Source organism: Pinus tabuliformis, chromosome 6 (assembly GCF_031772625.1).
Source record: "Pinus tabuliformis cultivar Carrire ecotype Pingquan chromosome 6, CPIR1, whole genome shotgun sequence".
NCBI lineage: Eukaryota > Viridiplantae > Streptophyta > Pinopsida > Pinales > Pinaceae > Pinus > Pinus tabuliformis.
In genome coordinates, this window is record NC_142292.1 from 1738401500 (window position 1) to 1738428359 (window position 26860).

Consider the following 26860-nt stretch of genomic DNA (forward strand, 5'->3'; position numbering starts at 1 on the left):
TAGCACGAAGTTGAGACTTACTACAGGTTGAATAATCTATGGTGATGGTGATGCCCTCTACTATTTCAAGTGCGGTGCGCCGGTTGTTCGAGGATCTACGTCTCAATTTTTATCCAACCACGTGGAAACATAGTCCGAGGAAGAGAAACCTCGACTTGGCTAAGCGTTTACCGTTCAATCAATGACGGTAGATTTTTCCGTATGGCCTCCACATCCTTATATATAACACAATAACCAGCCCTGGAGTCTCATAACAGATCAATAGTGGCTATTCTTCTTTAGTTATTTCATATGTTCATTATCTTCTTGTTCTCAAAGTCCATATAAATTAGATTCGTTCTCATACATAGTGTTCAATATTATATTGCGATCATGGCCGCTGTAAATGCATCAGTAATGGCGATGAATGGAGCATCGCTCCTGCAACGGAGGCCAGCGGAAAGGTCAACAACCAGCAGGCAGCTTCGAGTAAAATGCATGGCAGGGGTTAGTAATTCTGTCGCTGTTTCCGTATCCACGAATAGAAGGTTTTATGTTATTCTATAAGGTTTTATGTTATTCTATATATAACTTAATTTGGGTCATGTGGATCCACAGCCGGAGTCAAGGCGATCACCTTCTACCCCTCCTGAGACGGTGAGCGATTATGCAAGCGCCAATTTTTACATTAACATGCACTGCACTGAACTGAATTGAATTGACATAAATAATAATGCAGGTGAGCACAAACTTTAAGGACGTCTTTGCTTTCAGTGGGCCAGCCCCAGAAACCATAAATGGGAGACTCGCCATGCTCGGATTCGTCTCAGCTGTCGGGGTGGAGATAGCGAGCGGGAAAGACCTCGCCGCCCAACTGGCCAGCGGAGGAGTTCCACTGTTTATTGGAAGCGCGGTTCTCTTCACGCTTGCTTCTGTGATACCCATGTTCAAGGGAGTGTCCAAAGAGAGCAAATCACAGGAAATAATGTCTTCTGGGGCAGAGATGTTGAATGGGCGTTTTGCCATGATTGGCCTCCTTGCGCTGGCCTTGACTGAATACCTCAAGGGAGGTCCTCTCATCTCATGATCATCATCAGCTCTGTACCAAACTTCATACCCCTCTTAGTGTAGGTTGTAATCGAACCCAACTTGTATTCACTCTGCTATCATGAGATGGCACTGTAACAAATTGTTTTGGCAGTTTATGATATATTTGACAAGTTCATTCACAATCAATCATATAAATATATTTCTGATCTTTGGCAGAAACTCTGATTACAATTTGGCACGCTAATCTTGAACAGATATTAATTGACACCAACCATTACCAGGTTCCTAAAAGGTTGATCAAACTTGGAAGGATAAAAACAAGAATAGCGATCAGTAACACAAACAAACTTTTATTCATTTGCTACTCGTAAATTTCTAAATTCCGTACTAACTAAATATTAATAATTATTCCAAAAGTACTAGTAATTATTGCAAAAGTGCAGCGAAAGAACTAAAAAAAATTTAAATTGCAAAATTTGTACAAGGAATTTATTAGTACATGTTATACGTATTTACATATTTAAATTTAAATAGATATTATAAAAAATAATATTTTAGTTTTATAAATTTTTATTATACATTAAGTTGTACGTATTTATATATAATATTTAATATATATATATATAAATTATTTCTATAATTTAGATTATATATATCAACATTAATTTTGATATATTTTTAACAAAATACTAAAATCATAGAATAAACGTTAGAAACAATCATTTAAACTCAATTAAAATGAATGGATTAAAAAATCTATGGTTTATATTATATTATTAATTAATATTATTTTCTAAAAACTAAATAAAATCTATTTATAGTGTATTTTAATTTATATATGAATGAAAAGTGGTGATATTTTAATTTCATATATAATCCCAATTAAAAAACAAATTTGATACATCATTCATAAAATACCCAAAGTAAAAGATAAAAGCATAGTGTGCAAAATTTAAGGAATAAAAAAAGCCATTAAATTACCCCTACCAAAAATTATTTTTTTAACTAGAATAGTACACATAAAAGAGAATCAAATATGCTTAAAATCATGGACCTTGGTTGAACAAATGTACTTGTATTAGTGCCTGTAGTTTCCATGTCAAATGGCTAGGCATTTGTGTATAATTTTTTTCGTTTGTCAGGAGTTGTTGTACTCTTGGAAAATGGTAAGCTTTACAGATCAATTAGATGGCCACACAATTTAGTTATGGGCTTTTATGCTAGTCCCATAGGGATGCACTGCAAGACTTGACAAGCCTCTTTTATGGTTATTTTTATCCCTGTAATCGATGGCTATGTTAGCAAGTACGGGCATTGAAACTTGAGAGTGATTCGGGTGAGAAAATGCCATTCAAAGTAAATATGAATTTATAGTTGGGCGGGACTCTCATGTTCTTGTTAGGGACATAATTCAAACTACTTTAATTCATTATAAATTGTTGTAAATAGCTCAAATCCATTAAAATCAAGCGAGTGAAGGTCTCAGAGGCTTTAGAACCCTTGAGGCCACTCTGTTTCATCACCCATACGTTAGATTTTTTGCAATTACTTGTTGAAATTTTTTCCATTTGATGATGGTAAACATTATGGAGTTACAAGAGACTTGATTCAAGCTAATGAATGATAATTTTGGATTAAGTTAAGACCTAGTGCATTTGTGATTCCCATGCCTAGATAACTAACAGGTGCATTAAGCATTTGGATAATTAACAAAAACAAATTCATGCAAGCTGCTGGTGCATTTTCTTGTGATTTCCATCTCTATTGTTTATGTTTCCCATCCCTCGATAAACAACTGGCAGTTTATGTATTACTCCCTCAATAAATAATAAATATGAGTTCCATCCATAACTCGTGTTTTCGATATCCCATGCCTTAATATTCCTATCATTAGTGGTGCATTTGTAATTTCCATTTCTAGGTTTTACAACCTCCTTGCAACTGAATAGTTTTGTTACGTGGAAGGAAGCCTCATTTCGAAGACACTCAGGGTTAGAAAAAACAAATGAAGTTGTATAGGTTTAAAGAAAAATATGCTTTAATTCATAGGTCTAAAGAAAATAAATTGTTCCAAATTGCTGTGACCACTTAGGCCATACCCAAATTCATAACTATTAAATAGACATCATCATTATAAGTTGTATACACCAACACTCAAGCTTAGGCACATATTGAACCTCCACTTCTCCATGAGGAAACCCTAATCTCTATGTGTGCATTATCAGGCATTTTAACTTCATAGACCACATCAAGTTCCATAATGTTGTAGTCCTCATTCATAATGGTGGTACTCATATTTTCATTCATAAGAGAGTGGTAGAATAAACCCATTGTTTTTAATGCCTAGGACACAAATTTTAAATCATGATCTCCAATTGAGGTATAATGAACTGTGGGGGAAAATGTGAAAATGTCAAACTCTATATCGGAGACTATCAACTCAAATCCCATTTATTTTCCATTGATATGGGTGGCTATGATATAATATTGGGGGTAGAGTGTCTATGCACATTGGGATCACTCATAATGTATTTGAAAGAAATCTATATAGATTTCTCTAAAGGGGGACATGTATACACCCTTCAATGGATTTTGGTAAGGTCCCTTGAAATAGTCAATGCCCATAGTATGGAAAAATTATTAAATAAAGGCCACTCTAGAATTATTTGCCAATTTAATTCCATATAAGTTATGGATAATCCATAATTTGACATAAGAAATACTCTTAAATTTTCAATTGTTCCTTCACAAAAATCATCAAGTCTTTCAAACACCAAAGACTAAGTTTATCCATTCTTAAAGAAAGCACTAACATAACATTCCCTTGATCCTAGGAATTCAACCACAAAATGTACGTTCTTATTAACACCCTTTTGCACAAATTGATATAAGAAAAAATATCACTCAAGAACTATTGAAGGTGGAGGTCATACAACCTACTACAAGCCCTTACTCATGAGTAGTAGTCTTGATATTAAAGAAGGAAGGAACCTAGTGCAAGTGTCCTAATTATTAATGATCTTCTAGATGAAAAGCATGGAGAGAATTTTTTCAATAATAAACATATGAAGGTCAATATGAGTTTTTTGTGATTACTTTCAATATTTATTAAACTTCGTCAACCTTCTAGAGCCTCATGAAAAAAAATTCAAAGCCTTTCTATGCAAGTTTTGCTAGTCTTCTTTGACGATATTATGGTCTACAATAAAGCATTGGAACTACACATAGAGAATGCTGATAATTCATTGAAACTCTTTCGAGATGACCAATTTTTTATGAAGCATTCCAAAGGTGCCTTTTGGGCTCCTAGGTTTGAATATCCATGATTATCCCCATCCTAAAACACTTCGATTTTAAGGGGATTTTTAGGAAATAAATGATACTGCAAAATAATTGTGAACAATCATGGTAAAATTATAGCTCCCCTTACTGTACTTGGCAATGCTGCCTGTGTGTTTCATGACATGTCCTTAACCATCACTTGAGGATCTGTTAGCTCTAGAAATATGTCTGTTTACTAACACCTGTGAGTTCTAGTGTAACATAAATCATGATCCCAAAAATTGGTATCAGATACAGGTTCCTTTAGGAATAACTTTACCACTAAAAGGTAAATTGATAGGGCATCATGGCTAAACCAGAAAGTCAGGATGCTTATTCAAGTAAGATACCAGTACTTGATGGTACAAATTATGTATTTTGGAAAGTCAGTATGGAAGCCTATCGCATGTCCCTAGGTGTAGATGTTTGGAGTTTTGTATTAGTTGATTATATTGTCCGAGAAACCCCTCCTACAAATGAAAATGATAAAAATGTTTATGGGAACAATGAAAAGGAAAAGAGTGCAATTCTCTTTGGCCTTAATCAATATGACCTTGTAAAAGTAATTCAATGTAAGTCAACTAAGGAATTATGCTACAAGCTCTAGAATAGTTATAAAGGAGATGAGAAAGTTAAGCAAGCCAAACTTCAAGCGATTAGAATGAGGTTTGAGAGCTTAAGAATGAATAAAGAAGAAAATATACCAGAATATTTTCTTAGATTAATGAGGTAGAAAATATGATTAGAGGATTTGGAGAAGAACTCATGAATGAAGTAGTTTTCTAGAATGTATTGATATCTCTTCCTATGAGATTCAATTCTAAGATCTCATCTACATAAGAGATATCAAACTTAAAGTCTCTTTTAATGAAGGCGCTACATGGAATTCTCACTTCCTATGAGATGAGAATAGAAAAAGAGAAGTTTGAGCAAAAGGAGGTAGAATTTAAACCCTCAATGAAGAATAAGGAACACAAATATCACCAAAAATGTTCCAACTATGAATTTGATCAAGAGTTGGCTTAGTTTGCTAGAAAGCTAAAACATGGTTTAGGAAAGTATAAGGGAAATCTACCCTTCCAATTCTTTGAATGTGGAAGGTTTGGGAAATTTTCCTCCAAGTTTCCTTATTGAGATAAGACAAGAGAGGAAAAGGATCAGAAGCCCAGAGATAAAGCTCAAGAATATCATAAGAAGAATCCTTTCAAGAAAAAATGGTCTCTACTCCAAAGAGGATAGTTTTGCATTAGAAGGAAATAGGCAAGAGTCTCCAAAAGATGAGGTTGGTGAATTCTTACTCATGGCATTAGAATATAAATCGAAATATAAGAACGAACCAAACCTCAAGGAAGAAGAAGATGAAAGTGTAGTAGATCTTGAAGGGGAGCTCATCAACGCCCTTGATGAATTAAAGATGACTTGAAGGAAGAAAAATAAAATAAAAGAGAAGTTCTTGTGAGATGAAGAAGGTATGAAGAGTTTGTTTACCAAAGTAAAAAGTTTGAGGAAGCTATTAAGAGTGAAGATAATCTGGCACAACAATTAGAAGAAAAGAAAAATAATTGTAAGAAGCTAGAAGATGAGAGTAACCTCTCGAAACAATAATTGACCAAGAAACGGGAGAAAATGATTATAAAAATATACATACAGGAAATTTTGTCTCTAAAACTCAAGCTTGATGATGCAAAAATGGAAGAAGAGGTTTTGAATGGATTAATCATTTATTGGGAAATAACTGCCATAGTTTAGAAGCAAAGATTAGCTCCGAGAACAAACCTTGATAAGTCCAAAATTGAGATGGAATTAGACAAAACAATTGTTGAAGAAACAAAGAAACTAACCATGTTATGAACAATACAAGCCAAGGGAATTCGAACTTGGATCTGATCTATTCTTAACATGGATTACGCAGTAGAGGCAGACAAAATAGTGGAGGAGATTTGAACCAGTAACTTGTTCAGATCTGAGCTAGTTTGTGTGTAGCATGTGGAGATAGTACTGAGTACTTGTGAGGAGTATTGTACTATGTATTGTTACATGTTCTCTATCATTATAATATACAGATAGTTGGGGGTTTTCAGCTGTATGCTTTCCCCATTACATACTGTGTTGATATGTGTGATTGATGTTTTAATGTGCGCATGCGATTGTTTTTTTTAATTCCGCAAATTGATGATCAATGGTAGAGGAGGTTATGTATTATGCATGCATTGCGCAAATAGTGTATAATCAAGATAATCTCTGTGAATAAGTGTTATATTATTCAAATTTCTACAAAACAAATATTCTTCAATCAAAGAGTAAAAATCCAAAAAAAAGAAGTGAAAATTGAGAGAAAGAAAAAATCCTGAAAATTGCTAAAAAAAAATTCAAAACAACAGTCACTAGGGTTCTAAATTTTTAAGCTACTCGAGTTGCCATTTGTTAGTATGAAGTTTCTTGGAAGTTGCACCAAAATCCTTCACTTATGTTAATCGTGACATATAACCCTAACAACAAAAATGAATGGTTTTCATTTCTCTTTAGATCTGAAAAATAAAATATCAAAACCCTACAACAAATAATATACAAATATAAATGAACATGTACCATAAAATGATATATTGAGAATCCAATGGAAATAGCAGAACTTTGATTCTATTATTGAAAAATAAATGTTTATACATGTGAAGAGAATGTATAGACTTGGATCTAGAGATCCCCCTCTTTGGGATGGGTCCTTTGTACCCTATGCTTCAACTATTGATTCAACTCATTGTCTCTCAAAGTGTATGTAATTGGTAAGAAGAAACAATGATGGCCTGAACTAAAGATGGGTGCTCAAATCTCACAAGGCAATAATCAGGATGATGAGAATAGTCATGGTGAAGAATGAGGAGAAAACCATACTATTTATAACAAAATATTATGATAGATCAAGATTGAAGATAATAATAAAAAATGTTGGAATAAATCAAGATCTAACCATTAGGAATATTTTATTGCATTTTAGAGAGGGAAATATTATTTAGAATTATCAAATATCTTTATTTAGAAAATTACTATAAAGATGGATAACATAGACATAGTCCAACTCTAGCCAAATAATTGCACACTTGCATCCATTGCTATTGGACAAGGAGCTTGCATCTAGAAGAACGTAAACACTGCAATTTTCATCTTAATTCCAAGCCAAATAAACCTACATACATCACCCATTAGGCCAATTCCTCCATCGTACCCTTCTCCATAATACACAACAAAATAAGTGAGAAAGAAATAAGATTTATAATGCTCATGTATAAACTTATTATTACATAAACTTTGTAAAATTTAAAAAAAATATTCAAATGTGGGGAAAGTTGGATAGTAAACTGCTTTTATTTGCATTTATAAACCATAAGTAAAATTCTTTAAACTAACTAATTCATCTAATTATGGAAAATCCTTATGCCTTTTAAACCTTTATTAACTAATTAAAATGCTCACTCCCTATGGACATTCAAAACCTACTCCCACCTGTTACAATAACCCTTTATAAAGAAAAGGATAGATGCGGATAGAAATGGTTCAAAACGTGATTTACACGAACTCCTAAATTCTATCACAAAGTTGAGACTTACTACAGGTTGAATAATCTATGGTGATGGTGATTCCCTCTACTATTTCATTATTAAAAATCTAAAAATATATTATTTCATTAGTTGGAAACGTTCCAATTTATACAAGTGCGGTGCGTCGGTTGTTTGAGGATATACGTCTCAATGTTTATCCAACCACGTGGAAACATAGTTCGAGGAAGAGAAACCTCGACTTGGCTAAGCGTTTACCGTTTATGCAAGCGCCAATTTTTACATTAACATGCACTACGCTGAACTAAATTGAATTGACATAAATAATAATGCAGGTGAGCACAAACTTTAAGGATGTGTTTGCTTACAGTGGGCCAGCCCTAGAAACCATAAATGGGAGACTCGCCGTGCTCGGATTCGTCTCAGCTGTCGGGGACATAGGAACAGATGCAAGGGAGCAGTTCCGACAACGCGGTCTCGGAACAATGAGTACATGAGATTCAACAAGCAGCCGCTCAGTGCACTGCCGACCTTGTAGCAGTTTGAGCAGAGTTGGGAGGTCTCTGCGAAAAGATCTCCGCACCGACAGAGTGACTCGAGGGTGAGTCATGATGTTTGTTCTGGAGGCCTGTTGGGCGTGGAATCCCCCACATGGCAAGTTTTAGGGCTTAAAGACCATTGTAAAGACTTAGCGAATTGCGAGTGTGGGGCGCGATGTTGTAATAGAGTTGTCCACCATTACTTTTGTAAATGTAGTGTCAGATTGAGAGAACTACCCATGGTCGGCAGACCATGGGATTGTATAAATGGATTGATGACAATGGAATATAAGGATAGAAAAGTATCTGAAGTGTAGATTTGTGTCTTTGGGTCATAGAGTAGGAGAAGGCTCTGCAGCTGAGTGCGCATAGGCCTAGTAGTATGCAGTTGAGTGCGCAGACCCCTGCAGCTAAGTGCGCAGGGTAGGTTGAGTTTGTAACCATTTGAAACATTAATAAAGAGAACTTTTACCATATTTCTGTGTATATTTTCATGTTTTATGCATTAAAGTATATTGGATATGAATTGCATGTTTACTGGTTATTTACTTCGCGAACTTATATGAATATGCTGAGTAAGTGAATGTAATATAAGGTATCTATTTACGTGAAGATAACTAACTGTTATAAGGAGATAAGTAAGATCCATGGCGTGACTTGGGGAAATAGTGCAGATCACTGCTCCAGCAGTGTGAAAGCCCCACAGTCCCTGGTTAGGGCTACGCGAAGGCAAAGATAATAAGTTGCGAAGGCCATATAGGTCCAGGAATTACGCAAAGTAACATGCGTGAAGGTATTCACAGTTGGACTAAATCAAACCCCTCGGACATCTCAAGGGTGCGGAAGCCTGGTTCCAACATCCCCCCATACTGCTTCGGGTGAGACCTCAGTCTGCACTGCACGGACTGTTGCTGAAAGGGCCAGTAGTACATGGATTTGTTTGTCTAATTAAACTCCCAACCTGTGTCAGGACCCAACAACCCAACAAGATGCATATTGAAGGTAGAGTGTTTGTGGAGAATTTTGATGGCCCAGGTGCTAGTATTGTTGTTGGTTGGCATCCAAGTCAACCTTGTTTGACTTACGATGGTTATAGTGATGTGGAAGTGATTTGATGAAGTGTTGTAGAGGCACCAGTGACTTCTGGAGGTCATGTAGAGGCTTGCGAAGCTTTGGAAGAAGTTTGAGAAATTTATGAGTTGAGGAAAGATGTTTCCCTTCATCCTCTACCCTAGTTGCATGGATGATGTGTCACGGGATGATTGAAAAGCTCCAGTCATTGGTAGGCAATCCTATGGGAGAGACTGGGGAGATCTATTTGAATTTAACCTGTGTTTCAAGTGTGACGGAGTTTTTTCAGGAGTTTTTCTGTATATTCCTCATGCTGTTAAGCTAATTTTTGCATTGTTGGATGTTCTTGATCAGAATTTTTCAGCATATGGTAGGAAAAGTTCGCGGGTCTGCTAGAAGTTGATCAAATTTTAAAATATCAAATGGATAGTGGTGTTAGTGGTTGATTTAGTAAAAAATCCTATCTTAACCAAATCTTAAGCGTGTGCAAAAATGGTTAAGTGATCCATAACATGTACAATTTACAAAGTTACTCAACATAGGAAAGTGATAAATAGAGGAAGGTACTAATTGGTTGGTTTTCTTGAGAACGTTAGAGTATTCCATTCTTAGGGTCTCGAGAATGAGTATATATTGCAGCAACCTCACATTGTTTGGCATTTTTTTATCAATGTATTGTGTGCAGAAATTAGAGATAGAGTTTAGAAGAAGATTTATATTTTATGTTTTGATTGTGGCCTAAAATTGGCAGTTTGTGGTGTGTTAGAGAGCAGAGATTGTTGTGACTAGAAGAGAAGAAATAACCCTCTTAAGGGATTTTTTTTTTAATTTAGATTTAATGTGTAGGATGATGGTGTTCGTGGGTTTCTCATGTTGAGCTGATTGAGAACCCATTATAAAACATTTATGAAATGTGGTTTGCATGGAGGAAGTGAAGGCATGGAGGCTTATAAGTAGACTTTGATTTGGCATATTCACTAAAAGGAGGATATTTCTCCATCCAGTTGGAGTTGGATAGTCCAATGGTAGTTGGGAGAGGATCGTTGGTCGTGGGAGCTTCGAGCAGATATATTTCGATATATCCATGAGAGGAAACAATTTTCCGGTCTGATGGATGCCATCATAATTTGAAGCAAGCTGATTCTTCTAGCTTATGGGTGTAAGCTAATCCATGTACAATTTGTTCAACAGATTAATAAAATAATTGAGCAGTGCAACAAAAGTAGGGTGGTGTTCTCTCGAAAGGGTTTTGAACATAAATACTTGTGTTCTTATGTGTGCATGCTTGTGTTGATGTTTCTCATGGTTATTATGTTTGAGTTTATTGTTTCTTTCATATTTAGTTAAGGCAATATTGTGAATGGGCATGGTTATTTGATATTGTGGTAACAATTTTAAAATTGATATAAAGGCCATCACTACTGATTCATCCCCCCTCAATACTCAATACATTTCCAACATAATTTTTCTTCTTCTTGGTAGTCAGTCAGCAATGCAGAGCCCTAGACCAACTAGTCGGGGAGCATTGTGGAGATTTTCACACACTGAGACCTAAGCCTAACCCCCTCTAAATCAGTTTTTTGGCACGCTCTGGTTTTGACCTCGAGATTGTGGAGCTTTTCAAGCTCCCTACAAGGACAAATTACTATTTCTCAATGTAAGTGATCGATGGGGGTTTGTGGAATCCTATCCGAGTGACCCCAAATCTAATTACAAGATTTTTTTTCCCTATTGCCCAATTGGGCTTAATCTATGTGAGTTAAGTTATAATTAATGTGGACTGTTTCAAGTCTTTCCTTAGTGGTTGTAACCAAGCGCTAGTTTTATTAGGGTGTGAGTGTGTGAATAATGTGTATGTGGATGTGTTTATTAAATCATTTTTTATGATGGCAATGCTATTGAGAAATAAAGTGCATAAACTATAAATAATAGTAAAAATGAATAGTAAAATAACAACAAACGGAAGCATGGAATTCACCACGCAAAAATCTATGAAACGACAAGAACAAATGAGGACAATACAAGCAACCCAAAGAAACGAAAATACCAAAAGATTTAATGCATAAGGGGCTAGGATCTAAGGCTAGATCTGCTAAAATGATGCAAAAAAATCCAAGAAAAAACATAAGGGAAAGTATTGGAAAATAACAAAAATCAAATTGTGAAAAGAAGGATGCTCGTGGCGATCCTAAAGAATAAATTCAACACATGTCTCAAAAGGAAACAAATCATTCTAAAAATTACCTAAAAAGGACTACAAAATGATGGCAGCAACGTTGGAAAACAATTGCTAAATGTTCTGCGCACTAGATTCCTCAACTGAACAAATTGTCTCCAAAATGGTAGAGGTTTACTCTAAACCCTAAGGGGATTTTCCCTTCCTCGAAATGAGAAAACATACTAAGAGACTTTGGGCCTAGGGGTGAAAGGGAACAAGAAGAAACCCTTCTTGACACACGTGCATAATTATCGCCAAAATTATGAAATTTTTTTTGTAGAAATAGGGGGCACAAGTTTTTACATGTTTAATATGTCCTCGAGCATAAAAAGGCTCAAAACATCGATATGGGGTGCAATATTTTGTCAAAAAAAAATGTGCTCCATCCCCAAAGGAATTTCTTCGTAAATTTATTGCAAACAGTGTCATCTCTTGCACGAATGGTACATGTGACCTACAAAAAAGACAAGGAAACCCAACAAAACAAATATTCTTCAATCAAAGAGTAAAAATCCAAAAAAAAGAAGTGAAAATTGAGAGAAAGAAAAAATCCTGAAAATTGCTAAAAAAAATGTCGAAACAACAGTCACTAGGGTTCTAAATTTTTAAGCTACTCGAGTTGTCATTTGTTAGTATGAAGTTTCTTGGAAGTTGCACCAAAATCCTTCACTTATGTTAATCGTGACATATAACCCTAACAACAAAAATGAATGGTTTTCATTTCTCTTTAGATATGAAAAATAAAATATCAAAACCCTACAACAAATAATATCCAAATATAAATGAACATGTACCATAAAATGATATATTGAGAATCCAATGGAAATAGCAGAACTTTGATTCTATTATTGAAAAATAAATGTTTATACATGTGAAGAGAATGTATAGACTTGGATCTAGAGATCCCCCTCTTTCAGATGAGTCCTTTGTACCCTATGCTTCAGCTATTGATTCAACTCATTGTCTCTCAAAGTGTATGTAATGGGTAAGAAGAAACGGTGATGGCCTGAACTAAAGATGGGAGCTCAAATCTCACAAGGCGATAATCAGGACGATGAGAATAGTCATGGTGAAGAATGAGGAGAAAACCATATTATTTATAACAAAATATTATGATAGATCTAGATTTAAGATAATAATAAAAAATGTTGGAATAAATCAATATCTAACCGTTAGGAATATTAGGAAAATATTATTTAAAATTATCAAATATCTTTATTTAGAAAAGTACTACAAAGATGGATAACATAGACATAGTCCAACTCTAGCCAAATAATTGCACACTTGCGTCCATTGCTATTGGACAAGGAACTTGCATCTAGAAGAAGGTAATACTGCAATTTTCATCTTAATTCCAAGCCAAATAAACCTACATACATCAACCATTAGGCCAATTCCTCCATCGTACCCTTCTCCATAATACACAACAAAATAAGTGAGAAAGAAATAAGATTTATAATGCTCATGTATAAACTTATTATTACATAAACTTTGTAAAATTTAAAAAAAATATTCAAATGTGGGAAAAGTTGGATAATAAACTACATTTATTTGGATAATAAACTGCATTTATTTGCATTTATAAACCATAAGTAAAATTCTTTAAACTAACTAATTAATCTAATTATGAAAAATCCTTATGTTTTTTAAACCTTTATTAACTAATTAAAATGCCCACTCCCTATGGACATTCAAAACCTACTCACACCTGTTACAATAACCCTTTATAAAAAAAAGGATAGACGAGGATAGAAATGGTTCAAAACGTGATTTACACGAACTCCTAAATTCTAGCACGAAGTTGAGACTTACTAGAGGTTGAATAATCTATGGTGATGGTGATGCCCTCTACTATTTCAAGTGCGGTGCGCCGGTTGTTCGAGGATCTACGTCTCAATTTTTATCCAACCACGTGGAAACATAGTCCGAGGAAGAGAAACCTCGACTTGGCTAAGCGTTTACCGTTCAATGAATGACGGTAGATTTTTCCGTATGGCCTCCACATCCTTATATATAACACAATAACCAGCCCTGGAGTCTCATAACAGATCAATAGTGGCTATTCTTCTTTAGTTATTTCATATTGTTCTCAAAGTCCATATAAATTAGATTCGTTCTCATACATAGTGTTCATTATTATATTGCGATCATGGCCGCTGTAAATGCATCAGTAATGGCGATGAATGGAGAATCGCTCCTGCAACGGAGGCCAGCGGAAAGGTCAACAACCAGCAGGCAGCTTCGAGTAAAATGCATGGCAGGGGTTAGTAATTCTGTCGCTGTTTCCGTATCCACGAATAGAAGGTTTTATGTTATTCTATAAGGTTTTATGTTATTCTATATATAACTTAATTTGGGTCATGTGGATCTACAGCCGGAGTCAAGGCGATCACCTTCTACCCCTCCTGAGACGGTAAGCGATTATGCAAGCGCCAATTTTTACATTAGCATGCACTGCACTGAACTGAATTGAATTGACATAAATAATAATGCAGGTGAGCACAAACTTTAAGGACGTGTTTGCTTTCAGTGGGCCAGCCCCAGAAACCATAAATGGGAGACTCGCCATGCTCGGATTCGTCTCAGCTGTCGGGGTGGAGATAGCGAGCGGGAAAGACCTCGCCGCCCAACTGGCCAGCGGAGGAGTTCCACTGTTTATTGGAAGCGCGGTTCTCTTCACGCTTGCTTCTCTGATACCCATGTTCAAGGGAGTGTCCAAAGAGAGCAAATCACAGGAAATAATGTCTTCTGGGGCAGAGATGTTGAATGGGCGTTTTGCCATGATTGGCCTCGTTGCGCTGGCCTTGACTGAATACCTCAAGGGAGGTCCTCTCATCTCATGATCATCATCAGCTCTGTACCAAACTTCATACCCCTCTTAGTGTAGGTTGTAATCGAACCCAACTTGTATTCACTCTGCTATCACGAGATGGCACTGTAACAAATTGTTTTGGCAGTTTGTGATATATTTGACAAGTTCATTCACAATCAATCATATAAATATATTTCTGATCAGTACATCTTTGGCAGAAACTCTGATTACGATTTGGCACGCCAATCTTGAACAGATATTAATTGACACCAACCATTACCAGGTTCCTAACAGGTTGATCTAACTTGGAAAAGATAAAAACAAGCATAGCGATCAGTAACACAAACAAACTTTTATTCATTTTGTACTCGTAAATTTCTAAATTCCGTACTAACTAAATATTAATAATTATTCCAAAAATACTAGTAATTATTCCAAAAGTGCAGCGAAAGAACTATACTTTTTTAAATTGCAAAAATTGTATAAGGAATTTATTAGTACATATATGCCATATGTTATATGTATTTACATATATAAATTTATTCAACTTTAAATAGATATTATAAAAAATAATATTTTAGTTTTATAAATTTTTATTATACATTAAGTTGTACATATTTATATATAATTATTTAATATATTTCTCTATATATATAAATTATTTCTATAATTTAGTTTATATATATATATATATAAACATTATTTTGATATATTTTTAACAAAATACTAAAATCATAGAATAACCAATGTTAGAAACAATCATTTAAACTCAATTAAAATAAATGGATTAAAAATCTATGGTTTATATTATATTATTAATTAATATTATTTTCTAAAAACTAAATAAAATCTATTTATAGTGTATTTTAATTTATATATGAATGAAAAGTTGTGATATTTTAATTTCATATATAATCCCAATTAAAAAACAAATTTGATACATCATTCATAAAATACCCAAAGTAAAAGATAAAAGCATAGTGTGCAAAATTTAAGGAATAAAAAAAGCCATTAAATTACCCCTACCAAAAATTAATTTTTTTAACTAGAATAGTACACGTAAAAGAGAATCAAATATGCTTAAAATCATGGACCTCTATTAGTGCCTGTAGTTTCCATGTCAAATGGCTAGGCATTTGTGTATAATTTTTTTCGTTTGTCAGGAGTTGTTGTACTCTTGGAAAATGGTAAGCTTTACAGATCAATTAGATGGCAACACAATTTAGTTATGGGCTTGTATGCTAGTCCCATAGGGATGCACTGCAAGACTTGACAAGCCTCTTTTACGGTTATTTTTATCCCTGTAATCGATGGCTATGTTAGCAAGTATGGGCATTGAAACTTGAGAGTGATTCAGGTGAGAAAATGTCATTCAAAGTAAATATGAATTTATAGTTGGGCGGGACACTCATGTTCTTGTTAGGGACATAATTCAAACTACTTTAATTCATTATAAATTGTTGTAAATAGCTCAAATCCATTAAAATCAAGCGAGTGAAGGCCTCAGAGGCTTTAGAACCCTTGAGGCCACTCTGTTTCATCACCCATACGTTAGATTTTTTGCAATTACTTGTTGAAATTTTTTCCATTTGATGATGGTAAACATTATGGAGTTACAAGAGACTTGATTCAAGCTAATGAATGATAATTTTGGATTAAGTTAAGACCGAGTGCATTTGTGATTCCCATGACTAGATAACTAACAGGTGCATTAAGCATTTGGATAATTAACAAAAACAAATTCATGCAGGCTGTTGGTGCATTTTCTTGTGATTTCCATCTCTATTGTTTATGTTTCCCATCCCTGGATAAACAATTGGCAGTTTATGTATTACTCCCTCAATAAATAATAAATATGAGTTCCATCCATAACTCGTGTTTTCGATATCCCATGCCTTAATATTCCTATCATTAGTGGTGCATTTGTAATTTCCATTTCTAGGTTTTACAACCTCCTTGCAACTGAATAGTTTTGTTACGTGGAAGGAAGCCTCATTTCGAAGACACTCAGGGTTAGAAAAAACAAATGAAGTTGTATAGGTTTAAAGAAAAATATGCTTTAATTCATAGGTCTAAAGAAAATAAATTGTTCCAAATTGCTGTGACCACTCAGGCCATACCCAAATTCATAACTATTAAATAGACATCATCATTATAAGTTGTATACACCAGCACTCAAGCTTAGGCACATATTGAACCTCCACTTCTCCATGAGGAAACCCTAATCTCTATGTGTGCATTATCAGGCATTTTAACTTCATAGACCACATCAAGTTCCATAATGTTGTAGTCCTCATTCATAATGGTGGTACTCATATTTTCATTCATAAGAGAGTGGTAGAATAAACCCATTGTTTTTAATGCCTAGGACACAAATTTTAAATCATGATCCCCAATTGAGGTATAATGAACTGTGGGGGAAAATGTGAAAATGTCAAACTCTATATCGGAGACTATCAACTCAAATCCCATTTATTTTCCATTGATATGGGTGGCTATGATATAATATTGGGGGTAGAGTGTCTATGCACATTGGGATCACTCATAATGTATTTGAAAGAAATTTATATAGATTTCTCTAAAGGGGGACATGTATACACCCTTCAATGGATTTTGGTAAGGTCCCTTGAAATAGTCAATGCCCATAGTATGGAAAAATCATTAAATAAAGGCCACTCTAGAATTATTTGCCAATTTAATTCCATATAAGTTATGGATAATCCATAATTTGACATAAGAAATACTCTTAAATTTTCAATTGTTCCTTCACAAAAATCATCAAATCTTTCAAACACCAAAGACTAAGTTTATCCATTCTTAAAGAAAGCACTAACATAACATTCCCTTGATCCTAGGAATTCAACCACAAAATGTACGTTCTTATTAACACCCTTTTGCACAAATTGATATAAGAAAAAATATCACTCAAGAACTATTGAAGGTGGGGGTCATACAATCTACTACAAGCCCTTACTCATGAGTAGTAGTCTTGATATTAAAGAAGGAAGGAACCTAGTGCAAGTGTCCTAATTATTAATGATCTTCTAGATGAAAAGCATGGAGAGAAGTTTTTCAATAATAAACATATGAAGGTCAATATGAGTTTTTTGTGATTACTTTCAATATTTATTAAACTTCATCAAACTTCTAGAGCCTCATGAAAAAAAATTCAAAGCCTTTCTATGCAAGTTTTGCTAGTCTTCTTTGACGATATTATGGTCTACAATAAAGCATTGGAACTACACATAGAATGCTGATAATTCATTGAAACTCTTTCAAGATGACCAATTTTTTATGAAGCATTCCAAAGGTGCCTTTTGGGCTCCTAGGTTTGAATATCCATGATTATCCCCATCCTAAAACACTTCGATTTTAAGGGGATTTTTAGGAAATAAATGATACTGCAAAATAATTGTGAACAATCATGGTAAAATTATACCTCCCCTTACTGTACTTGGCAATGCTACCTGTGTGTTTAATGACATGTCCTTAACCATCACTTGAGGATCTGTTAGCTCTAGAAATATGTTTGTTTACTAACACCTGTGAGTTCTAGTGTAACATAAATCATGATCCCAAAAATTGGTATCAGATACAAGTTCCTTTAGGAATAACTTTACCACTAAAAGGTAAATTGATAGGGCATCATGGCTAAACCAGAAAGTCAGGATGCTTATTCAAGTAAGATACCAGTACTTGATGGTACAAATTATGTATTTTGGAAAGTCAGTATGGAAGCCTATCGCATGTCCCTAGGTGTAGATGTTTGGAGTTTTGTATTAGTTGATTATATTGTTCGAGAAACCCCTCCTACAAATGAAAATGATAAAAATGTTTATGGGAACAATGAAAAGGCAAAGAGTGCAATTCTCTTTGGCCTTAATCAATATGACCTTGTAAAAGTAATTCAATGTAAGTCAACTAAGGAATTATGCTACAAGCTCTAGAATAGTTATAAAGGAGATGAGAAAGTTAATCAAGCCAAACTTCAAGCGATTAGAATGAGGTTTGAGAGCTTAAGAATGAATAATGAAGAAAATATACCAGAATATTTTCTTAGATTAATGAGGTAGAAAATATGATTAGAGGATTTGGAGAAGAACTCATGAATGAAGTAGTTTTCTAGAAGGCCGCGCTACATGGAATTCTCACTTCCTATGAGATGAGAATAGAAAAAGAGAAGTTTGAGCAAAAGGAGGTAGAATTTAAACCCTCAATGAAGAATAAGGAACACAAATATCACCAAGAATGTTCCAACTATGAATTTGATCAAGAGTTGGCTTAGTTTGCTAGAAAGCTAAAACATGGTTTAGGAAAGTATAAGGGAAATCTACCCTTCCAATTCTTTGAATGTGGAAGGTTTGGGAAATTTTCCTCCAAGTTTCCTTATTGAGATAAGACAAGAGAGGAAAAGGATCAGAAGACCAGAGATAAAGCTCAAGAATATCATAAGAAGAATCCTTTCAAGAAAAAATGATCTCTACTCCAAAGAGGATAGTTTTGCATTAGAAGGAAATAGGCAAGAGTCTCCAAAAGATGAGGTTGGTGAATTCTTACTCATGGAATTAGAATCTAAATCGAAATATAAGAACGAACCAAACCTCAAGGAAGAAGAAGATGAAAGTGTAGTAGATCTTGAAGGGGAGCTCATCAACGCCCTTGATGAATTAAAGATGACCTGAAGGAAGAAAAATAAAATAAAAGAGAAGTTGTTGTGAGATGAAGAAGGTATGAAGAGTTTGTTTACCAAAGTAAAAAGTTTGAGGAAGCTATTAAGAGTGAAGATAATCTGGCACAACAATTAGAAGAAAAGAGAAATAATTGTAAGAAGCTAGAAGATGAGAGTAACCTCTCAAAACAATAATTGACCAAGAAACGGGAGAAAATGATTATAAAAATATATAAACAGGAAATTTTGTCTCTAAAATTCAAGCTTGATGATGCAAAAATGAAAGAAGAGGTTTTGAATGGATTAATCATTGATTGGGAAATAACTACCATAGTTTAGAAGCAAAGATTAGCTCCGAGAACAAACCTTGATAAGTCCAAAATTGAGATGGAATTAGACAAAACAATTGTTGAAGAAACAAAGGAACTAACCACGTTATGAACGGTACAAGCCAAGGGAATTCGAACTTGGATCTGATCTATTCTCAACTTGGATTGCGTAGTAGAGGCAGACAAAATAGTGGAGGAGATTTGAACCAGTAACTTGTTCAGATCTGAGCTAGTTTGTGTGTAGCATGTGGAGATAGTACTGAGTACTTGTGAGGAGTATTGTACTATGTATTGTTACATGTTCTCTATCATTATAATATACAGATAGTTGGGGGTTTTCAGCTGTATGCTTTCCCCATTACATACTGTGTTGATATGTGTGATTGATGTTTCAATGTGCGCACGCAATTGTTTTTTTAATTCCGCAAATTGATGATCAATGGTAGAGGAGGTTATGTATTATGCATGCATTGCGCAAATAGTGTATAATCAAGATAATCTATGTGAATAAGTGTTATATTATTCAAATTTCTACATAACAAATATTGTTCAATCAAAGAGTAAAAATCCAAAAAAAACAAGTGAAAATTGAGAGAAAGAAAAAATCCTGAAAATTGCTAAAAAAAAATTCAAAACAACAGTCACTAGGGTTCTAAATTTTTAAGCTACTCAAGTTGCCATTTGTTAGTATGAAGTTTCTTGGAATTTGCACCAAAATCCTTCACTTATGTTGATCGTGACATATAACCCTAACAACAAAAATGAATGGTTTTCATTTCTCTTTAGATCTGAAAAATAAAATATCAAAACCCTACAACAAATAATATACAAATATAAATGAACATGTACCATAAAATGATATATTGAGAATCCAATGGAAATAGCAGAACTTTGATTCTATTATTGAAAAATAAATGTTTATACATGTGAAGAGAATGTATAGACTTGGATCTAGAGATCCCCCTCTTTGGGATGGGTCCTTTGTACCCTATGCTTCAACTCATTGTCTCTCAAAGTGTATGTAATGGGTAAGAAGAAACAGTGATGGCCTGAACTAAAGATGGGTGCTCAAATCTCACAAGGCAATAATCAGGATGATGAGAATAGTCATGGTGAAGAATGAGGAGAAAACCATACTATTTATAACAAAATATTATGATAGATCAAGATTTAAGATAATAATAAAAAATGTTGGAATAAATCAAGATCTAACCGTTAGGAATATTTTATTGCATTTTAGAGAGGGAAATATTATTTAAAATTATCAAATATCTTTATTTAGAAAATTACTACAAAGATGGATAACATAGACATAGTCCAACTCTAGCCAAATAATTGCACACCTGCATCCATTGCTATTGGACAAGGAGCTTGCATCTAGAAGAACATAAACACTGCAATTTTCATCTTAATTCCAAGCCAAATAAACCTACATACATCACCCATTAGGCCAATTCCTCCATCGTACCCTTCTCCATAGTACACAATAAAATAAGTGAGAAAGAAATAAGATTTATAATGCTCATGTATAAACTTATTATTACATAAACTTTGTAAAATTTAAAAAAAATATTCAAATGTGGGAAAAGTTGGATAGTAAACTGCATTTATTTGCATTTATAAACCATAAGTAAAATTCTTTAAACTAAATAATTCATCTAATTATGGAAAATCCTTATGTCTTTTAAACCTTTATTAACTAATTAAAATGCCCACTCCCTATGGACATTCAAAACCTACTCCCACGTGTTACAATAACTCTTTATAAAAAAAAGGATAGACGAGGATAGAAAGGGTTCAAAACGTGATTTACACGAACTCCTAAATTCTATCACGAAGTTGAGACTTACTACAGGTTGAATAATCTATGGTGATGGTGATGCCCTCTACTATTTCATTATTAAAAATCTAAAAATCTATTATTTCATTAGTTGGAAACGTTCCAATTTCTACAAGTGCGGTGCGCCGGTTGTTTGAGGATATACATCTCAATGTTTATCCAAGCACGTGGAAACATAGTCCGAGGAAGAGAAAATTCGATTTGGCTAAGCGTTTACTGTTTATGCAAGCACCAATTTTTACATTAACATGCACTGCATTGAACTAAATTGAATTGACATAAATAATAATGCAAGTGAGCACAAACTTTAAGGATGTGTTTGCTTACAGTGGGCCAGCCCTAGAAACCATAAATGGTAGACTCGTCGTGCTTGGATTCACCTCAGCTGTCGGGGACATAGGAACAGATGCAAGGGAGCAGTTCTGACAACGCGGTGTCGGAACAATGAGTACATGAGATTCAACAAGCAGCTACTCAGTGCACTGCCGACCTTGCAGCAGTTTGAGTAGAGTTGGGAGGTCTCTGCGAAAAGATCTCCGCACCGACAGAGTGACTCGAGGGTGAGTCATTATTTTTGTTCTGGAGGCCTGTTGTGTGTGGAATCCCCCACATGGCAAGTTTTAGGGCTTAAAGACCATTGTAAAGACTTAGCGAATTGCAAGTGTGGGGCGCGATGTTGTAATAGAGTCATAGAGTTGTCCGCCATTACTTTTGTGAATGTAGTGTCAGATTGAGAGAACTACCCATGGTCGGCAGACCATGGGATTGTATTAATGGATTGATGACAATGGAATATAAGGATAGAAAAGTATCTGAAGTGTACATTTGTTTCTTCAGATCATAGAGTAGGAGAAGGCTCTGCAGCTGAGTGTGCATAGGCCTAGTAGTATGCAGTTGAGTGCGCAGACCCCTGCAGCTAAGTGCGCAGGGTAGGTTGAGTATGTAACCATTTGAAACATTAATAAAGAGAACTTTTACCATATTTCTGTGTATATTTTCATGTTTTATGCATTAAAGTATATTGGGTATGAATTGCATGTTTACTGGTTATTTACTCCACAAACTTATATGAATATGCTGAGTAAGTGAATGTAATATAAGGTATCTATTTACGTGAAGATAAATAACTGTTATAAGGAGATAAGTAAGATCCATGGCGTGACTTAGGGAAATAGTGCAGATCGCTGCTCCAGCAGTGTGAAAGCCCCACAGTCCCTAGTTAGGGCTACGCGAATGCAAAGATAATAGGTTGCGAAGGCCATATAGGTCCAGGAATTACACAAAGTAACATGCGTGAAGGTATTCACAGTTGGACTAAATCAAACCGCTTGGACATCTCAAGGGTGCGGAAGCCTGGTTCCAACATCCCCCCATACTGCTTCGGGTGAGACCTCAGTCTGCGCTGCACGGACTGTTGCTGAAAGGGCCAGTAGTACATGGATTTGTTTGTCTAATTAAACTCCCAACCCGTGTCAGGACCCAACAACCCAACAAGATGCATATTGAAGGTAGAGTGTTTGTGGAGAATTTTGATGGCCCAAGTGATAGTATTGTTGTTGGTTGGCATCCAAGTCAACCTTGTTTGACTTACGATGGTTATAGTGATGTGAAAGTGATTTGATGAAGTGTTGTAGAGGTGCCAGTGACTTCTAGAGGTCATGTAGAGGCTTGCGAAGCTTTGGAAGAAGTTTGAGAAATTTATGAGTTGAGGAAAGATGTTTCCCTTCATCCTCTACCCTAGTTGCATGGATGATGAGTCACGGGATGATTGAAAAGCTCCAGTGATTGGTAGGCAATCCTATGGGAGAGACTGGGGAGATCTATTTGAATTTAACCTGTGTTTCAAGAGTGACAGAGTTTTTTTAGGAGTTTTTCTGTACATTCCTCATGCTGTTAAGCTAATTTTGGCATTGTCGGATGTTCTTGATCAGAATTTTTCAGCATATGGTAGGAAAAGTTCGCGGGTCTGCTAGAAGTTGATCAAAGTTGAAAATATCAAATGGATAGTGGTGTTAGTGGTTGATTTAGTAAAAAATCCTATCTTAACCAAATCTTAAGCGTGTGCAAAAATGGTTAAGTGATCCATAACATGTACAATTTACAAAGTTACTCAACATAGGAAAGTGATAAATAGAGCAAGGTACTAATTGGTTGGTTTTCTTGAGAACGTTAGAGTATTCCATTCTGAGGGTCTCGAGAATGAGTATATATTGCAGCAACGACTCACATTGTTTGGAATTTTTTTATCAATGTATTGTGTTCAGAAATTAGAGATAGAGTTTAGAAGAAGATTTATATTTTATGTTTTGATTGTGGCCTAAAATTGGCAGCTTGTGGTGTGTTAGAGAGCAGAGATTGTTGTGACTAGAAGAGAAGAAATAACCCTCTTAAGGGATTTTTTTTTTTTTTTTTTTTAATTTAGATTTGATGTGTAGGATGATGGTGTTCGTGGGTTTCTCATGTTGAGCTGATTGAGAACCCATTATAAAACATTTATGAAATGTGGTTTGCATGGAGGAAGTGAAGGCGTGGAGGCTTAAGAGTAGACATTGATTTGGCATATTCAGTAAAAGGAAGATATTTCTCCATCTAGTTGGAGTTGGATAGTCCAATGGTAGTTGGGAGAGGATCGTTGGTCATGGGAGCTTCGAGCAGATATATTTCGATATATCCATGAGAGGAAACAATTTTCCGGTCTGATGGATGCCATCATAATTTGAAGCAAGCTGATTCTTCTAGCTTATGGGTGTAAGCTAATCCATTTACAATTTGTTCAACAAATTAATAAAATAATTGAGCAGTGCAACAAAAGTAGGGTGGTGTTCTCTCGAAAGGGTTTTGAACATAAATACTTGTGTTCTTATGTGTGCATGCTTGTGTTGATGTTTCTCATGGTTATTATGTTTGAGTTTATTGTTTCTTTCATATTTAGTTAAGGCAATATTGTGAATGGGCATGGTTATTTGATATTGTGGTAACAATTTTAAAATTGATATAAAGGCCATCACTACTGATTCATCCCCCCTCAATACTCAATACATTTCCAACATAATTTTTTTCTTCTTGGTAGTCAGACAGCAATGCAAAGCCCTAGACCAACTAGTCGGGGAGCGTTGTGGAGATTTTCACATGCTGAGACCTAAGCCTAACCCCCTCTAATTCAGTTTTTTGGCATGCTCTGGTTTTGACCTCGAGATTGTGGAGCTTTTCAAGCTCCCTACAAGGACAAATTACTATTTCTCAAAGTAAGTGATCGATGGGGGTTTGTGGAATCCTATCCCAGTGACCCTAAATCTAATTACAAGATTGTTTTTCCCTATTGCGTAATTGGGCTTAATATATGTGAGTTAAGTTATAATTAATGTGGACTGTTTCAAGTCTTTTTCCTTAGTGGTTGTAACCAAGCGCTAGTTTTATTAGGGTGTGAGTGTGTGAATAATGTGTATGTGGATGTGTTTATTAAATCATGTTTTATGATGGCAATGCTACTAAGAAATAAAGTGCATAAACTATAAATAATAGTAAAAATGAATAGTAAAATAACAACAAAAATCTATGAAACAACAAGAACAAATGAGGAAAATACAAGCAACCCAAAGGAACGAAAATACCAAAAGATTTAATGCATAAGGGGCTAGGATCTAAGGCTAGATCTGCTAAAATGATGCAAAAAAATCCAAGAAAAAACATAAGGGAAAGTATTGGAAAATAACATAAATCAAATTGTGAAAATAAGGATGCTCGTGGCGATCCTAAAGAATAAATTCAACACAGGTCTCAAAAGGAAACAAATCATTCTAAAAATTACCTAAAAAGGACTACAAAATGATGGCAACAACGTTGGAAAACAATGGCTAAATGTACTACGCACTAGATTCCTCAACTGAGCAAATTGTCTCCAAAATGGTAGAGGTGTACTCTAAACCCTAAGGGGATTTTCCCTTCCTCGAAATGAGAAAACATACTAAGAGACTCTAAGCCTAGGGGTGAAAGGGAACAAGAAGAAACCCTTCCTGACACACGTGCATAACTGTTGCCAAAATTATGAAAAAAATTGTAGAAATAGGGGGCACAAGTTTTGACATGTTTAATGTGTCCTCAAGCATAAAAAGGCTCAAAACTTCTGTATGGGGTGCAATATTTTGTCAAAAAAATTGTGCTCCATCCCCAAAGGAATTTCTTCGTAAATTTATTGCAAACAGTGTGACCTCTTGCACGAATGGTACATGAGACCTACAAAAAAGACAAGGAAACCCAACAGAACAAATATTCTTCAATCAAAGAGTAAAACTCCATAAAAAGAAGTGAAAATTGAGAGAAAGAAAAAATCCTGAAAATTGCTAAAAAATGTCAAAACAACATTCACAAGGTTCTAGATTTTTAAGCTACTCGAGTTGTCATTTGTTAGTATGAAGTTTCTTGGAAGTTGCACCAAAATCCTTCACTTATGTTAATCATGACATATAACCCTAACAACAAAAATGAATGGTTTTCATTTCTCTTTAGATCTGAAAAATAACATATCAAAACCCTACAACAAATAATATCCAAATATAAATGAACATGTACCATAAAATGATATATTGAGAATCCAATGGAAATAGCAGAACTGTGATTCTATTATTGAAAAATAAATGTTTATACATGTGAAGAGAATGTATAGACTTGGATCTAGAGATCCCCCTCTTTCAGATGAGTCCTTTGTACCCTATGCTTCAGCTATTGATTCAACTCATTGTCTCTCAAAGTGTATGTAATGGGTAAGAAGAAACGGTGATGGCCTGAACTAAAGATGGGAGCTCAAATCTCACAAGGCGATAATCAGGAGGATGAGAATAGTCATGGTGAAGAATGAGGAGAAAACCATATTATTTATAACAAAATATTATGATAGATCTAGATTTAAGATAATAATAAAAAATGTTGGAATAAATCAAGATCTAACCATTAGGAATATTAGGAAAATATTATTTAAAATTATCAAATATCTTTATTTAGAAAATTACTACAAAGATGGATAACATAGACATAGTCCAACTCTAGCCAAATAATTGCACACTTGCATCCATCGTACCATTCTCCATAATACACAACAAAATAAGTAAGAAAGAAATAAGATTTATAATGCTCATGTATAAACTTATTATTACATAAACTTTGTAAAATTTTAAAAAAATATTCAAATGTGGAAAAAGTTGGATAATAAACTACATTTATTTGGATAATAAACTACATTTATTTGCATTTATAAACCATAAGTAAAATTCTTTAAACTAACTCATTAATCTAATTATGGAAAATCCTTATGTTTTTTAAACCTTTATTAACTAATTAAAATGCCCACTCCCTATGGACATTCAAAACCTACTCCCACCTGTTACAATAACCCTTTATAAAAAAAAGGATAGACGAGCATAGAAATGGTTCAAAACGTGATTTACACGAAATCCTAAATTCTAGCACGAAGTTGAGACTTACTAC

At 34.6% G+C, this 26860-nt stretch overlaps 1 protein-coding gene across 2 annotated transcripts; it reads left to right on the plus strand.

Annotated features, from left to right (window-relative positions):
• The first annotated feature begins 266 nt into the window (after positions 1–266).
• On the plus strand, positions 267–14826 carry LOC149265848 (early light-induced protein, chloroplastic-like). Of its 2 annotated transcripts, none has more exons than XM_089393973.1 (3): positions 267–486; positions 598–636; positions 14225–14826. In XM_089393973.1, the coding sequence occupies exons 1-3, from the start codon at positions 373–375 to the stop codon at positions 14570–14572; spliced, it is 501 nt and encodes a 166-aa protein (XP_089250099.1). In that variant the 5' UTR covers positions 267–372; the 3' UTR covers positions 14573–14826. The 2 variants fall into 2 exon arrangements, with proteins under 2 accessions (XP_089250099.1, XP_089250094.1); XM_089393968.1 differs by lacking the exon at positions 14225–14826 and adding an exon at positions 719–1239.
• The last annotated feature ends 12034 nt before the right edge of the window (positions 14827–26860 follow it).